At 47.0% G+C, this 17,224-nt stretch overlaps 1 protein-coding gene across 2 annotated transcripts in view; it reads left to right on the top strand.

Moving 5' to 3' along the window:
* The first annotated feature begins 2,893 nt into the window (after window positions 1-2,893).
* Smyd3 (SET and MYND domain containing 3) overlaps window positions 2,894-17,224 on the top strand; it is a 563,480-nt gene continuing 549,149 nt past the window's right edge. For both annotated transcript variants that reach the window (XM_052199949.1, XM_052199950.1), the window contains exon 1: window positions 2,894-3,143. In XM_052199949.1, coding sequence (XP_052055909.1) covers window positions 2,980-3,143 — 164 coding nt within the window. In that variant the 5' untranslated portion in view covers window positions 2,894-2,979. The remainder of the gene's footprint in view (window positions 3,144-17,224) is intronic.

Below are 17,224 nucleotides of genomic sequence, written 5' to 3'. Positions count from 1 at the left end.
CGTACGAGTGGAGAGAGACTCTCTCCACAGCACTGTGTTCTAACCTGTGCCCACACTGAGACACACATTCATTCACACTCATGGACACATATCACAGACACACGCTAACTCAATAATAAAGTTAACATTTGCTTTTATAAGAGTATTTCTGGGTGTGATGGCACATGCTTTTGATGGAGGCAGAGGCAGAGGCAGAGGGGCAGTGGCAGGGGCAGATGAAGTGGAAACTTAAGGGTTCCTTTGAAAGTCGGTTGTGCCAGGCAGTGGTGGTGCAGGCCTGTAATCCCAGCACTCTGGGAGGCAGAGGCAGGCGGATTTCTGAGTTCGAGGCGAGGCCAGCCTGGTCTACAGAGTGAGTTCCAGGACAGCCAGGGCTACACAGAGAAACCCTGTCTCAAACAAACAAACAAACAAACAAACAAACAAACAAACAAACAAAAGAAAGTTGGTTGTGTTGGATGGTGTTTTGCCTGCAGAAACACATGAAGGAGTGTTTTCCTGAAGTGGTCACAGATGAAGGCTGAGGCCGCTTTCTTGAAGGAACGCTTTTCTGTTGTCCTCCAGGTCCCTCCCATGACTCATGGATAGGCTGAGGCCTGACTGTCTCTACTAGACAGTGCTACTGCTGATTCATATTTACTATCCTGACTCTACCTAACTAGACTACTAATATATCCATAAAGTGTTTGTGATCAAGCTGTCTCTACTGACTCCTATAAACTAAACTACTGATTTCCTCACAACACAAATAACGTTTATTCCAAGACTCTCTTGCTCGTTTCTTCTCCTCTTGCTCTTGCCCCTTACCTCTCTCCTCCTCTCCCCCACCCCTCCCCCTCTCTCCCCACCCCTACCCCCTTTCTCCCCCCCATCTCCCCACTCCCCTCTCTCCCCACCCCTCTCTCCCTCCCCCTCCCCCTCTCTCCCCACCCCTCCCCTTCTCTCCACCCCTCCCCATCTCTCTCCACCCCTCCCCCTCCACCCCACTCCTCCCCCTCTCTCTCCCTGTGCTCATGGCTGGCCTCTCTCTACTTCTCTATTCTCCATTATCTCTCTCTCTCTCTTTCTCTCTCTCTCTTTCTGCCTTTCTCTGTCTCTACTCCCTCAATTACCCTCTTTATGCCCTAAATAAACTTTATTCTATATATAAAAAAAAAAAAAACCAAAAGATTTACTCCAAAAATCCATTTCTAAACAAGTCCACTTCTCCTGTATCCTTTCTTTCCCACTACCTTTGGTAGGTGGTGGGCTACAAGGGAGGTTAAAACATTAAAAAAAATCATTAAACATAGACTGTAAAAAATTAAAGTTAAGCTGAGCGGTGGTGGCACACACCTTTAATCCCAGCACTTGGGAGGCAGAGGCAGGTGGATTTCTGAGTTCAAGGCCAGCCTGGTCTACAGGGTGAGTTCCAGGACAGCCAGGGGCTACACAGAGAAACCCTGTCTCAACCCCCCCCCCCCAAATAAAGTTACAGGAAGGGGCAGAGGCAGAGGCAGAAGCAGAGAGGCAGGAGTGGGGCTGGTTTGGAGGCAGGGAGGTAGAGGCAGGCAGATCTCTGTGAATTCCAAGCCAGCCTGCTTTACATAGAGATTTTTCAGGTCAGCCAGGGCAACATTGTGAGGCATGGTCACAAACCAACAAAGTACTGGGACTAAAGTAAGAAATCACTAATAGAAAAAGATGTTTTAATCCGGATTTCTCTGTTACTGAGGCTAGTCTTCAACTTGAGTGTTTGCTGGGGTTGCCAGGAGGCATGCAGAGGTGTGCACAAGAAAGATCCTTTGGTGATCAGGTGTGATAATATGAACAACTTTTTGTTGTTGTTGTCTGTTTGTTTTGTTTTGTTTTTTGAGATAGGGTTTCTCTGTGTAGTCCTGGTTGTCCTGGAACTCACTCTGTAGACCAGGCTGGCTTCGAACTCAGAAATCCGCCTGTCTCTGCCCCCTGAGTGCTGGGATTAAAGGCATGTGCCCCGGCTGCCTTATTGATAGTATGTATACTTATAACCTCAGCCCTCAGGCAGAGGCAGGTGAATTTCTATGAGTTCAAGGCCAGCCCGATCTAAATGGAGAGTTCCAGGACACCCAGAGATACATAATAGACCCTGTCTTTAAAAAAACGCTTGTGGTCTGACATAGGTAATGGCTGAATGGGAGCATCAGAACTGGTCGAACATGCTGACACTCCCAGACGGATCTTGTGCGTGTAAATTTATACCCATAATCCAAGTTCAAGACCTGACTGCAACACACTTTTAAAAGTTTCAACAAACGTAACTCTAAAATGGTTTATAAAAATACAGGCATATAGATATACAGAAGGTGTGATTCAAAACTGCAGAATTTTTCTATCTAGATGGTGAATATACAGATAACCTCTACACTAACTTTTGTTTTGGAGACAGGGTTTCTCTGTTGTATAGCCTTCGCTGTCCTGAAACTCACTCTATAGACCAGGCTGACCTAGAACTCAAGAGGTCTTCCTGCCTCTACCTCTCCAGGGCTGAAGTCAAAGGTGTGTGTGCCACCACCCCTGGGCTCTTTTTTTTTTTTTCACTTCTCATGAAAATTTGCATAATTAGCTGGGTACGGTGGAGCACACCTTGAATTCCAGAACTGAGGAGGCTGAGGCAGGCAGAACCAAGAGAGGTTCCTTGGTCTATAAAGAGAGTTCCAGACCTGTCTTTGTCTCACATAGTGAGACAACGTCTCAAAAAAAAAAGAAAGAAAGAAAGAAAGAAAGAAAAAGAAAAAGAAAAAGGAAAAAGAAAACAGCGCAGAATAAAATATGGGAGGAAATACACCACCCTACACCCCACCCCTAGCTGTAGTAGGCGCTCCTGCGCATGCTCACAGGACCTGCGCGCTCGTCTCCGCCCCCTGGTGTACGCAAGCGCAGGACGCAGGCGCGCAGTCAGAAAACACGAGACTCCGCTGAGAGACGCTGTTTGGGTCTGAGGTGTGGATCTGAGGAAGGATGGAGGCATTGAAGGTGGAAAAGTTCACGACTGCCGACCGGGGAAACGGGCTGCGCGCTGTGGCCCCACTGCGCCCCGGGGAGCTGCTCTTCCGCTCCGACCCCTTGGCTTACACTGTGTCCAAGGGGAGTCGTGGCGTCGTCTGCGATCGCTGCCTCCTGGGGTACGTACGGAACCTGAGCCCGGGGCGCGTGGCTCTGCGGGTGGCGATGCGCCTCCTGGGCACAGTTCTGTGGGGTGTCTGCAGCACCCTAGGCTGCAGTGGGAATTGGGGGAGCCAGTGGTGCAGATGAAGGGGGAGCGGTGGCCAGATAATTTTGCCGGGGAGCAAAACATTCATACCCTGTGCAACGAGCTTCATCGGTTGTGGAAATCAGAAGTGGCAGGGGGTGTGGGTGTGGGAAGGAGTAGGGGTGTGTACGTCTGGATCAGAACTGAGGCCCCACCTGACCTTGCGGAAGGAGGGAGAAGTCTGGTGTTTACGCTGTACTTTACTGGTCTGGATTTTGCGTGGCTTGGGTTTAGGAAGATGAATGAGACATCCCTAAGGAGCTGAGCAAAAGAGAAATTACAGCATAACAAAAGAGCAGAGTACAGATGCAATCAGTATACTCTAGGAGCGTAGGTTACGGAGGGTACACGGAGTGCTTCGCGCGCTAGAGATTGGGCGGACGAATGTAACTCACCACTTCTGTGTAGAAGGCAACAGTTTATGTGACGATGTTTCGAAGTGTGGAAGCGCACTGTCCACGGAAGGTGCTTTACTGTTTATAGAGTTGTGTGCATTCATAGGATTTGTGTTCCGTCAGCACACATCAGGCTCCCACCATGCACTGGGAGAAGGACTCTGACGGTAGGTAGGTTGATTTTTGTACTCTGTGATTGGGGTGGGTAGAGGTAGGGAGTAATCTAGCTTTACTATTCATTCTGGTATACTCCCCTCGCTCCCCCCTCCCCTCCCCTGTCCCCGCCCCCTCAGACAGGGTTTCTCCATCGCTCCGCTCTGGCTGCCCTGGAATTTGGAACTCTGTAGACTAGACTGGCCTCCTCTGCAGGCTGGGATTAAAGTCTTGGCGTTACCACAATATTCTTGTTTGGTTTTTAACTTAAGACATCGGTTTGCATTTTAAAGTTAACAAATAATAATGTTATCTGTTATCTTGTGAAGTGGTGATCGACATGACATGCACACACATGCACGTGATTTCTTGAGGAAAGAGCAGCGTGAAGTTTGTGGAGTTAAAGCAAATTCACTCCTTTCAAAACTCGGCCTCGAATGCCTTCTCACAGACTAATTAGAGAAAGCAGGACTCTTCCTTCATTCTGTTACATACTTTGCAGGGTATTTACCTCACCCCATGGCAGAGAGCTTAAGTCCTGTAGCATTAAGTGGTAAAGATGATGGAAGCCTCCTTGCAGACTTAGTTTGAAGGCCGTGTTGCTCAGTGGGTAGAACAGAAGCATTTAATCATAAACAACGACAAATTTGTAATGGGATGATCAGAGATTGTCTTTTGAAGCCCAGTCCTCTGGAAGGGCAGCTAAGCTAGTGCTCTTAACCACTGAGCCGTTTCTTCAACCTGAGATGTTCTTTTTCAAAATTTTGATTATATATGTGTGTGTATGTGTGTGTGTGTGTGTGTGTGTATGAAGTACTGGATTTCTACACACATATCATTGTCCTGGCGCTGATCTTGAGTCATATGTTGGAAGGAGTCACCCATTTTCCAAAATAAAGTGCACAGTGAGCCTGTCCTTTATGGTAGTTGTGACTCTTACACCATAACTTTTATCATTTTTCTTTCGAGAGCCATGGTGATTCAAGAACAAAAAAATTAGCTGGGCAGTGGTGGCACAGGCCTGTAATCACAGAGTGAGTTCCAGGACACCCAGGGCTACACAGAGAAACCCTGTCTCGAAAAAACCAAATCCAAAAAACCAAAACCAAAAACAAAAACAAAAAAGAACAAAAAACTTCTTGAAAGTCTGTTGGGGAGTTCTCAGCTCTGCTTTAAGGGTGGGAGAAACCTAGATGTGAGGATGGCGGGAACCAAGTCAGAACTGCCCTGCGGTGCTCAGGCTGTAGCCTGGGCCTTAGCCTTCTGTTGGTTGCAGGGTGGTCCGTGGACTCCGGAGCACATTTCCCTGCACCCTGGACAAGGCACTCTGCTGCAGCTCTTTGGGAAGCTAATTGTTGACAGCTGGTTCTCTATTCTGGATTAACTGAGCACAGGCCACTGCTTACCTTAATGGACAGGTGAGAAAGTATTGTTCTTTTTGGCTAAAAGGTAGCAGCAGCCGGCACTTCCCAGAGTTAGAAATCAATGCCAGACATCCAAACAAGTGCATCCTTCATGCCGGCTAATAGATACTTGCTTATAAAATCTTTTTTTTTTTTTTTTGATTTGTTTTTTTGAGACAGGGTTTCTCTGTGTAGCCCTGGCTGTCCTGGAACTCGCTCTGTAGACCAGGCTGGCCTAGAACTCAGAAATCTGCCTGCCTCTGCCTCCTGAGTGCTGGGATCAAAGGTGTGCGCCACCACTGCCCAGCTCTCTCTCTCTCTCTCTCTCTCTCTCTCTTTTTTCTTTTTTAATGAAGAAACTTGAATGTGTTTCCTAGTATCTCTTGTTCTTCTCCTTTAAGGAATGGTTTCTGGCTTTTCATGTCATGAGTGGAAAAGACAACAAAGAAGTTAAGGCTATGGCTCTGAGGTAGCGATTGCCTAGCAACTTGAAAGAAAAAGATGCACTTGTGACGTGCAGTCACGTATATTGTTCTCCCTGCTGTTGCACACATTTTCAGTTTGCATCTTATACAAAAGATTGATTACAAAATGAGTTTTGTTTACTTTCAGCTTATTTTGATTAAATGCAGCATGTGAAATTTCACTGTGGGGTCTGGAGAAAGGACTCAGAGGTTAAGTCAAGAGCACTCCCTGCTCTTCCAGAGGACCCAGGTTTGATCCCCAGCAATCTTTGTCATCCAGCTCCCAGTCACTTGTAATTCCAGCTCCAAAAGTCCAAGTCTGTCATCTGCTCTCTGCAGGTATCCGTTCACACAAGGCACACATTCACATAGGCACACATAAGTGACAGTGTGCTCACACGAGGCACACATCCACATAAGCACACATAAGTGACAATTTGCTCACACAAGGCTGGCCTCAAACTCAGAAATCCACCTGCCTCTGCCTCCCAAGTGCTGGGATTAAAGGCGTGTGCCACCACTGCCCAGCTGAACCCAGGGTTTTACATCAAGAGAAGAGAAAACTCTGCTGTCTGTAGCCCAACAGTGGTAAAAGGAAGTGGCTCCACGGGGGAGCCTGTGGGGCAAGGGGTTCCAAATGCTGTCAGTGAGGTGGATGGAGGGTGTTAATGACAGAGGGAAGAGTGGGTGGGCATCAGGACACGGGACTGTGATGTGGGCCCTTCAGTCAGGACTGTGGACACCAGAGATGGGAACAGAATGACCTCCCAAGAGATGAGATGGCACCAGTCCAGCAAAGGGAGTTGGTTACTTTGTGCCACAGAGAACAGTGGGGATAGAGAAAGATGCCAGCCCTTGAGGTGTTGGCACACTGGCACACGTGCGACCAGGGTGTCTCAGAAGACACTGGGGGAAAAATCCTTCAAAGCAGCTGCTCAGACCAGTCTGGTAAGGAGCTGTGCTAAGAATCTGAATGTTAACTAGAAAAAAAAAAGATTGATTTTGTTATATGATGCATTTTAAATTTCCTGGCTCTTTATTAGGATAGATGTTTAAGACAAAGATGAGTCCTAGAACAAACCCACATTATATTCAGGAGATTACGGCGCTTGGAGAACACAAGGTAGCCATGTTTGAGTTGGAATGTGTATGTCTGGCCATAATAGCAGTGCAGGAAGATCAATTAGTAAGAGAGTGATGTCTTTCTGGACCTAGACTGGAGTCGGGGAAACAGCTCCATGCTGTGTGGTGAGATGTGCTGTGGGAGCAGGCAGCTGCAGTTTAAAATCCAGTACAGTGGCACACGCCTTTAATCCCAGCACTCAGGAGACAGAGGCAGAGTATGAGGCTAGCCTGGTCTATGTAGCCCATTCTAAGCCAGCCGCAGCGAGACCCCATGAGTTCTAGAACAAACCACATCATACTTAGATATATTACACAAAACAAACACGCAAAACAGAACATTGAAATGAGCATTACTTTCATTACTAGAGAAATAGCTCAGCGGTCAAGGGTGCTGGCTACTCTTCCAGAGAATCCAGGTTTGATTCTCAGCTCCCACAAGACAGCTCACAAACGGTCTGTAACTCTAGGCCCTGGGAATCTAATACCATCTTGGCTTCTGCAGGCACTTGGCATGGTATAGACATATGTGTAGGCAACCCCCCCCTGCCATAAATACATTTAATGATACATAGACATATGTGATACATAGACATACGTGCAGGCAATCCACTCCCCACATAAATACATTTAATGTGATACATAGACATATGTGCAGGCAGTCCTCCACATAAATACATTTTAATTTTTTTAAAAGGTGTGAGACATCCAAGGAAGTGGTTGCTAAGTGACTCAGACTTAGTAGGTTCAAAATAGTTTTCTAGGAAAGAAGAAGGAATTGCCTGCTGAAACATGGGCTTGCTGTAAAGTGTGGTGGGACCAGTTAAAACCTGTTTTTGTTTACCCTCTGGACACTTCCTAGCATAGTGCTTTCTGTCCTGTCGAACGAAGTAGGCAGCTGCTGGCCGTGAACATGGGATTGACCCAGATGTTGGGTGGCTGTGATGGGTGGGGAGAGGAAGGAACTTGAGGTTCTAGGTAAGAGGGCACACGATGGTAGATTATAGCCTCTGAGCTGGGGATGAGGTCTTGAGGGAAGGGGTGGGTAGTGAATGTGGTGGGATTACACAGATAAAGGTCTTTTTAGTTGTTTGGGGCAGGGTCTCATGACACCCAGACTGGCCTGAAGTATATAGCCAGGAATGGCAGTTGACTTCTGGTCTTTGTTCCTCTACCTTCCACCTCCTGCGTACTGGGATTATAGGTGTGTGCCACTGTGCCTGGCAGAGGGCCTTTTAATTTATACATATTGTGTGTACGTGTTTATGGGTGTGCATACACGTGTGTGTAGATGCCAGAAAGTGCTCAGATACCGCCATTGATTGATTGATTGATTCATTCATTCATTCATTCATTCATAGACAGGGTCTCTTGCAGGCTTGGGACTTTGCAAGTAGACTAGGTTCCCTAGCTGCTTCTCTTGCTCTGAGATAACAAGATGTGCACCACACCTGACTTCTTTGTAGGCAAGTCCTCAGGGATTGAACTCAGCTCCTTATACTGACACAGCAAGCAGTTAACCAATTGAGCTGTTCAGCAGCAATATGTTTTTGTTTTAAATCCCAGGTATGGTATATAGGGCTGCTTCAAATAATCCACAGCCGGTGACTGTGATTTGTCCCATGCTCCAGGGGGGTATGATTTTGCCAGCTGAGGATAGTTTATGTTCGAAATTCTGCGAACTCTTGAGAGGGTATTCCAGATCCTTAAGAGAGGAGCCGCTGCTGTTGAAAACACTTTAAAAAATACATCTAAAATTTATTTTAAAAGAAAGATCATTTGTGTTTATGTCATAGCTAATTTTGTGAAGTGTGCTGGGCACAAGGCAGATACTAGAGTCTTACCCCCCCCCCCCCCCCCAGACAGGGTTTCTCTGTTTGGTGCTGGCTGTCCTGGAACTCACTCTGTAGACCAGGCTGGCCTCGAACTCAGAAATCCACCTGCCTCTGCCTCCCAGAGTGCTGGGATTAAAGGTGTGCACCACCACCGCCGGCTAGATACTAACTAGAGTCTTATAAGCTCATTTTGCATAAGGAAGCCCTGAAGGTGGAGGACTGGTAGAATCGTTTCTTAGGCTATACCTGTGGAGCTGTTTTGAAATCATGGCTTGGGTCATCCTTGTCATGGCTGATGGGATTATCTGGGGGTCAGAGACCTGTGAGGAGTGAGGTGGTGGAGTGACTGTAGTGGGTGGAGGACACTGTGGACAGAATGACTTCCTGGCTTCCCACAGGTGGCAGTTGTAACTCCTGTTGTTTTGCTTATTTTCTTTAGCAAGGAGGTTTGGGAAAGGGCAGTGTGGCTGCGCTCTGAGCCCGCAAACATTTGATCCGTGTGAATGCTACGACAGAGGACGCTCTTAATCAGACAGGATGAAAACATTTGGCCATGCGAACGCCACAGCCGAGGACGTTGTTACTCAGACAGGAGGACCCGCTCTGCACACAGCAGTAAGCTGTTCTCCATTTCCAGACCGCTTGATGCTTGCTCGGAGTGCTCGAGAAGAGAAGGACGTGGGCCGGGGGTAGAGGATGGTGCCTGGAAACCGGTGCACTGCAGACTTCTCCTGGGTTTCCCAATGGCTGGCTCTGCAGGAGCAGCCAGCTCCCTGCTGTCACTTTGCATCTCTTTGCTGTGTCGTGGACACATTCGATTCCTTCCCGTTGGCACTGCTGCCCCCTGATGGGTTCTGTGCTGCTGTGACTTATTACTGATGTTGGAATTCTTGTTCTCTGATTTTCATGGGATGGCAGTAGCCAGCTAATGCCTGTGGTGGTGACTGCTCTTCACGTGTGCTGTCCTTTGGCACAGTCCCTCCGGGTGCCGGAAAATTTATTAAAACAGATTCAGTAGGAAGTTTTGTTTTTTTTTTTTTTTTAAAGCTGCTGAGGACAGTGGAGTCTGGGGTGAGGTAAGGTCTGTGGCCCAAGCTGGCTTGGAAATCACCAAGTGGTCAAGGATTGGGCTGCCCATCCTGCTACCACCTCGCAAGTGTTAATACAGGTCTAACCCACCATATCTGGTGTGAGAGGTTTTGTTTATGTGGATATTTTCTATTGATATTTTCAGCATAAAAAAACCCCGATATTTGCAGAACAATTATTTAAACATACTAACTTGAAATAAACTTTCCATTTATTTATTTATTATTGAAGCAGGGTTTTATGTGGTCCAGGCTGTCTTCTAACTCCTAGGTAGCTGAGGATAGCCTTGCATGCGGATCCTCCTGCCCCCACCTTCCAAGTTCTGGGATATCAGGTGCATGCTACCATGCTTGGATTACAAAGCATGTTTTCTTGTGGCTAGAGAGATGGCCCTGTATGACAGTCTTTGTTCCTCTTGTAGAGACCAGAGTTTGTTCCCAGGATCCAAACAGGATAACACACAACTGCCCATAACGCTGTCTCCAGGTGTGCAAAGCTGCTTTCTGGCTTCTGTGTGCGTGTGGGTGCGTGCACACATATACCCATGCCGTCACAAATGCATACATAAAAATAAAAGGTGTTTTCATAAAGAAAAAAAAACAAACTATCTTTTTCTTTCATTTTGTCTTTTTTGAGATAGGATCTCTTTATGAAGCCTTAAATGTCTTGGAACTTGCTTTTGTAGACCAGGCTCGCTTCAAACTCATGTATACCAGGCTAGCCTCAAACTCAGAGACCTCCCTGCCTCCTCTTCTTCCTGAGTGCTGTGATTAAAGGTATGGGCTACCACACCCGACATACAAATTATATTTTCTGAGCCATAAGAACTTTAGTGAGCGTGAGAGATACGAAGACAGGATTGCTGAAGTCTGTCCTCCATGCTTGAGATCCTGTCTCAAAAGGAAGAAAACCAAGGCAGAGTGGATAATATTAATAAAGCAATTTCACTGGGGTCTGCAGTGGTGCGTGCCGGGGAAAGGGGGAGGGCTTTGCGTGTGAAGATTGTGAATCCTGCAGGGTTGAGTTAGAGGCTAGCCCCTCCCTGTGTGGGGACCTGGGGGAAGCGTGGTAATCTACCTGTCTACCTAACTTAATTAAAAACTCAGGGCTGGAGAGATGGCTCACCAGTTGCTCTTCCCGAGGATTAGGTTCAATTCCTAGCAATCACATGGCGGTTTATGACCATTTATAAAGGGCTCTGGTGCCCTCTTCTGGCCTGCAGGTGTACACGCAGATAGCACTCATTAAAAAAATAAAAATAAAAACTCCTGGCTAGGTGTGGACCACCATGCCTATTTAATCCCAGCACCTGGGATTAAATGCATTAAATGCAGATACAGGTGGGTATGCGATTTGGAGTCAGATGGCTAGCATTGAGGCCGTATCTCTAAAATAAATAACATAAAAATGTACAGAAAGATTTGAAAAAAGTAAAACCTAAACAAAAAACTTGTGTGGTGAATGTTGTACTTGAAGAAAGTTGTTCTCAGAGGGCCTGATACATAATGATAGTGTAGCATTTTGGTTAAACTGGTCTGTTTGGATTATGGAATACTGTTTCACTGTTAAGACTGTGGCAGATCTGCTTGTGCAGATGTGGCTGACACACTACTGGTGAATCAGGTTGTGGAACAGTGTGTGTGTGTTGCTCAGAGTGTAGCCCAGGGGTAGAGCTCAGCACACACAAGGCTCAGTGCACTGCACTGACCAAGAAATGAAAGATGTAGCAGAATCTGCATGCTTTTGATTTGTCCTTGTGTGTTTAGAATGGTCCTTGAGGGCACAGCAGAATTATTATTTTTTTAAGGTTTATTTATTAATTATATGTAAGTTCACTGTAGCTGTCTTCAGACACTCCAGACGAGGGAGTCAGATCTCATTACAGATGGCAGTGAGCCACCATGTGGTTGCTGGGATTTGAACTCAGGACCTTCGGAAGAGCAGCTGAGCCATCTCTCTAGCCCCTCAGAATTCTAATATAATTATTTCTCAAGAGTGATTTTTTTCAGAGGGTTTGGAAGATATCTTTTGCACTTCATGTTTTAAGGCATTTGTCGTTTTCTGTAATCGGCTCTCTGTAATTTAAATAAATTTAGAGAAAGCTGTGTGTGTCTGTGTGTGAGGGTTCCTGGTGGCAGTGACTGAACCCATGGCCTCGTGCATGCTAGGTGGGCGCTCTGCCACTGAGCCACAGCCCAGCCCAGGGTCCTTTCTCCTTTTCTGAGATGGATTCAATCTGTATCCTCGGTGGGCTTTATGGAGTCAGATGCACTACTATCTAACTAGGTCCTCGGGGAATCACTCTGTGTTCTAAGCTGGCCTTGAATTTGAAACAATCCTTCGGCCTCTTGAGTTCTGGGATTATAGATGTGAGGCTCAGGCTGGGACTAGCAGTTGTGTTTTAGATTTTTAATTTATTTTATTTTAAGTTTTGAGGCCAGATTTCATGCAGTTCAAGGTTAGTCTCGAACTCTCTAGCTGAGGGTGTTCTTGACCTGACCCTCCCGCTCCTGACTCTGCAGTGTTGCTGGGCTCCCAGGCCTGTGCCACCTTAGGCTTGGGACTACCAGTTCTGGATTCAACCTTTGGAGTTTGGGATTTTAGAGATCTTATGCTGGTTAGGCAGGCGGATCTCTGATGTTCAAGGCCAGCTTGGTCTACAGAGTGAATTTCAGGACAGCCAGGGTTACACAGAGAAATCCTGTTTCTGGATGGATTGGTGGGGTGGGGAAGAGACCAGCATCACTAAGGTGAAATCTTCTGAGGGGTGTTTCCTCAGCGTCAGCACGCGGAAGCTGGGTTCCAGAGGCTGCCTGGGCTGTACCTCATGCTCACAACTGCAGCTGGTGGTGTGGGTGACCTGGGCAGAGCTGGTTTTTAGACTATGAAGGGGTTGCGTTGAGTGGCTGAAGCTCGGCACTGTGCCGCCAGGCTGGAGACCCTGAAGAGAGGCCAGGGGAGGCTGCTGGGAAAGTGCAGCCCAGTTGCAGCAGAAGACCCAGGATTTCGCAGATGCCAGCTCTGAGGAGTAACTGCCAAGGCCAGCAGCAGCCGTGGGGTGGAGCCTGCCTGAGCTTCGGAGACAGCTGTGCGTGCTCGGAGGGTAGAGCTGGAGAAGTGACCCTGGTCCTTTGCCGGGGCCCAGACACTGACTTATTTACGTAATCAGAGTTGTGTTTGCTTTGTTTAGATTGTGACTGTGCCCTGGTTCTTCCCTCCTTTGTTATTTAGTTTTGATTTTTACAGGAGCCCATGATTTTAAACTTCATGGAGACTTTATGACTTTAAACTTCAGGGAGATTTTGTAGTTTTTACAAAGATACTGATTTTAAAAGAGACGGGATTTTTCTTTTAAGAGACCAAACTTTTAAAGCGTTTGAATCGGTGAAGGCTGGGACATTAGGTTTTTAATACTTTTTTTTAATAATCTATATTTGTGATATTTATTAATCTTAGATCTTGGGGATGGATACAAAAGGGAATGTTTTTGACCTAAGTGGTATGTTCATAAGTTGGCAAAGGGTCAGTTGTAGTGGGTGACTTTATGTCACAGGCTAGTGTCATCTCAGAGGAGAGAACCTCATTTGAGAAAATGCTTTTATAAGACTGGGCTGTAGGCAAGCTTGTAGGGTGTTTTCTCTTTTCTCTTCTCTTCTCTTCTCTTCTCTTCTCTTCTCTTTCTTTTTTTCGAGACAGGTTTTCTCTGTGTAGCCCTGGCTGTCCTGGAACTCACTCTGTAGACCAGGCTGGCCTCGAACTCAGAAATCTGCCTGCCTCTGCCTCCCAAGTGCTGGGACTACAGGCGTGCGCCACCACACCCGGCTATGGGCATTTTCTTAATTAGTGATTTATGGGGGTGCCCATTGTTGGTGGGGCCATCCTTGGGATGGTGGCCCTGGGTTCAGCACCGCTCCATGGCCTCTGCATCAGCGCCTGCCTCCAGGTTCCTGCCTGAGCTGTGATGAGGAAACATGATCCACACAAACCCTCTCCTCTCCGGGCAGCTTCCGTTCATGGTGTCATGGTTGGTTGTGCTGTTAAGTCAGGTCCCGTCCTTTTCGTTTCTTCCCTGTTCGCAGCTTCATGTTGCAGCTAAGAGTTTGTGGGGAAAGGTTTTAAGAAGGTTCAGCTAGCCTGCGCATTAAAACTCCCCTAGGAAATTAGCCACGGGTAATTCATTGCTTGCTGAATCTTCCATGTGGGTTGTAAATGATTTCCAGCTGTGCTGCGCCCCTGCACTTGACAGCTCAGCCTAGCACTCACCAAAGTTTCGAGCTGCTTCCAGGCTTTCACATGTGCACTTGCAGATCTGCGGAGTTCTGCCGCTGTCGTTTACCAGCATCACGGCCACTTCTTTTCATCTCTGTCTTTTCTTTATTCTTCTTTTCTTTTTTTGAAACATGGTCTCACTGTGTAACCCTGGCTGCCCTGGAACTTGCTAAGTAGACCAGGCTGGCCTCAGACTCAGAGATCCACCTGCCTCTGCCTCTGGAGTGCTGGGACTAAAGGTGTATCCCCTAACCCCCCACCAGCTCTTCTGTATATAGACCATGCTGCTCTTGAATTTACGGAGGTCTACCTGCCTTCCAGCTTCTGGGGTTGAAGTATGTGGCTCCATGGCCAATGTATGTTGTTTACTTTTTAAAAATTTATTAGTTTGTGTATCTATGAATGCTCTGTATATACACCTGCATGCCAGAAGAGGGCATCAGATAGATGCCTTTTGTGAATGGTCATGAGCCACCATATGGGTGCTGGGATTTGAACTCAGGACCTCTGGAAGAGCAGCAGGGCTCTTAACCACTGAGCGATCTCTCCAGACCCAGCTTTTGTCTTTTTGATTGTGTTCTTGCATTTTTACTCTCTGAGGGAGAGAGACTTCAATTAGGTTCCAGGGTGAAGGCTTCTGTCTCCATGTTCTCTTAATTTTACATGTGTTTCTGGTGTGCTTCTGTCTACACACACACACACACACACACACACCCCTACACCTGCTTGGTACTTGATAGAGAGGAACATAGGAAGGTTCAAAGGGTCATTGTAGGTGGGAATCTGGAATAGAGGATCTCAAACCATAGAAATGCTTCTGTAGGATGACTGTAAAAACCCAACCCAACCATGAAACATGAAAGGGTGAATCCAAGAAGGATTTCTGGCTGAGGACTCCGAAAAAGGGAAGTCGTGTGTGGCCCTGGTATGGAGACTACATAACAGCAAGTATGCTGGATAAAAATGATGGGGTTTGGTGAGATGGCTGGGTGGGTAGGGCCTTGCTGCTGAGACTCTGGGTAACCTTAGGTTAATCCCTGTAACTCACAAAAGATGTGCAGAACTCACTCCTGTATGTTTTCTTCCGACTCCCACACATATATGTGTACACACACACACACACACACACACACACACACAGATGAAATAAGGTAAACCGTAAAGTAACTTTGTAACCACTGATATATCTATTAATGGTATATCTGTTATGGTATACAAGAGGTTAAAAGTGGGGAGTTTATAGCTCAGCTGCTCTCACTGAGGACGGGGTTCAGTTCCCAGCACCCACATTGTGGCTCACACCATCTGTAACTCCAGATCCAGGAGACCACATGCCCACTTCTGACCTCTGTGGGCACTAGGTGCACACGTGGTGGTACATGGACATACATGCAGGCAAAACACCCACTGACGACGAATCAAAGTAAATGAATACTGGAGAGGGGGGGGAGGAGGGGAGGGGGGAGGGGGGGCAGAAACTCTTGATGGCTGTGGAAGGGATGTTCAAGATGAGTCGGTATGAGGAAGAAAAGTTGTTTACCGAGAAGCAGTTTAACCAATCATATATTTTGTTTGTATGCACACATGCCATGGAGGTCAGAGGTCAGCTTGTGGGAGTCATTTTCTTGTTCTACCATGTGGGTTTTGGAGATCAAATCCAGATTTCTGGCGTGGTGGCAAGTGCCTTTACTGGCTTAGCTGTTTCACTGACAGTGAGGCAGTGTGACTGGAGATGGAAGCATGGCCGTTGAAGGAGCCAGGCCTGAGGAGAAGGACAGTGCTCTCCCAAGTGCGCGTGTGTCCAGGTTGCCTTTGCCCTTTGCTTTTCTGTCTGAATAATTGTCCAGCCTTGAAATTTTTTGCTAGTCTGATGGGTTGTAAGTACATTAAGTACAGTTTTAATTTTTAAAAGTGTGTGTACATATGTGTGTGTGTGTGTGTTTGTATGCTGTCATGTGAGGGTGTATATGTGTTGTCATGTGTGTGTAGACATGTGCAGGCCATAGGCAGTCTTTAGGGTTATCCTTAGTGACCCTGCCCACTTCCTGTGAGACAGGGTCTCAAGTAGGCTGTCCTGGCTCACCTAGCCGCAGGGCTCCTCATAGCTTTGCCTTCACAGTATCCGGATTAAAAGTTTGTTCCACCACAGAATGTTTTCTGCGTCCTGCTGCTCAAATCAACCTACCTGTGTAAGCATTTCAGTGACTGCAACTTCGCCAGTGCTTCCCTCCTCTCAGTGTAATCTGACGCTCTTTGGGTTCATTTCCATACGAGTCACCCCGAGACTGTTGATACAAGTTGACTAAATCTTGCACCCTCTCCCCTTTTCTTTTTAGTATGTTGGGGGTGGCATCAGAATTGGTGCACGCAGGAAAGTGCTCTACCCTGGAGCCCCGCCCACAGTCTGTCAGGCTCCTCCTCCTCATGATTCACGTGTTTGACCTTTGGGGCCTTCTGAGGAGTATGGGCATCCAAGTGGAAGCACTGGGCGGTGGGGAGGGCAGTGCCTGAGGAGGGCCACCCAGCTCCTGCCCACAGGAGGCTCTTACAGGTTTTATGGGGCAAGGAAAACAACTTCTTCAGAGACACTGGCTGAGGAATTTAAGGATGCAGAATGCAGTGCTGTGCGGACATCTCCCCAAATGTTCACACCCTCGCTTACAGTCAGTTCCCGAGGATTACATATGAGTTAGCTGGAAACTCATTGTGCTTGTAATTCAGTTCTTGACGCTCCAGCTGATGGTCGGTAGGTAGCAGCATCAGCATCAGCACCAGCATCAGCACCAGCATCAGCATCAGCACCAGCAGGGAGCTTGTCAGCCGTGTGCCATTTCAGGTTCTAACATACACTGAATCAGAATATACATGGTCTGCATGGGATTTCAAGATGGCCGTGTAACCTGTTTGCACATTAAACCAAGGAGAGCTGATTTCTGCACCTTTAAAGTTCTTAGCAACCTAGTTATTTGATATCTACTTTCTCTGGGAATATTTGAAGACTATGATTTGATTTTCATACATAACTCACATATCTCACATCTAAAGATTGTGCACATCAAAATTTAGATGATTGCCCGTTACCACCTTCATTTTAATGGAGGCAGAGCTCCCTCTGGTGGATAGTAGGAGGAAAAGCACACACACCTTCCAGAAAAGCAGTTTCAGTTTTCAGCTGTTAAAATGTATGAACAGAGCCTGGCATGGAGGCTCTTGGGATGCTGAG

The sequence above is a fragment of the Apodemus sylvaticus genome, chromosome 12 (genome assembly GCF_947179515.1).
Source record: "Apodemus sylvaticus chromosome 12, mApoSyl1.1, whole genome shotgun sequence".
Lineage (NCBI taxonomy): Eukaryota > Metazoa > Chordata > Mammalia > Rodentia > Muridae > Apodemus > Apodemus sylvaticus.
The sequence above is the reverse complement of the archived record's forward strand: the minus strand, read 5'-3'. Positions and strand labels throughout refer to the sequence as shown.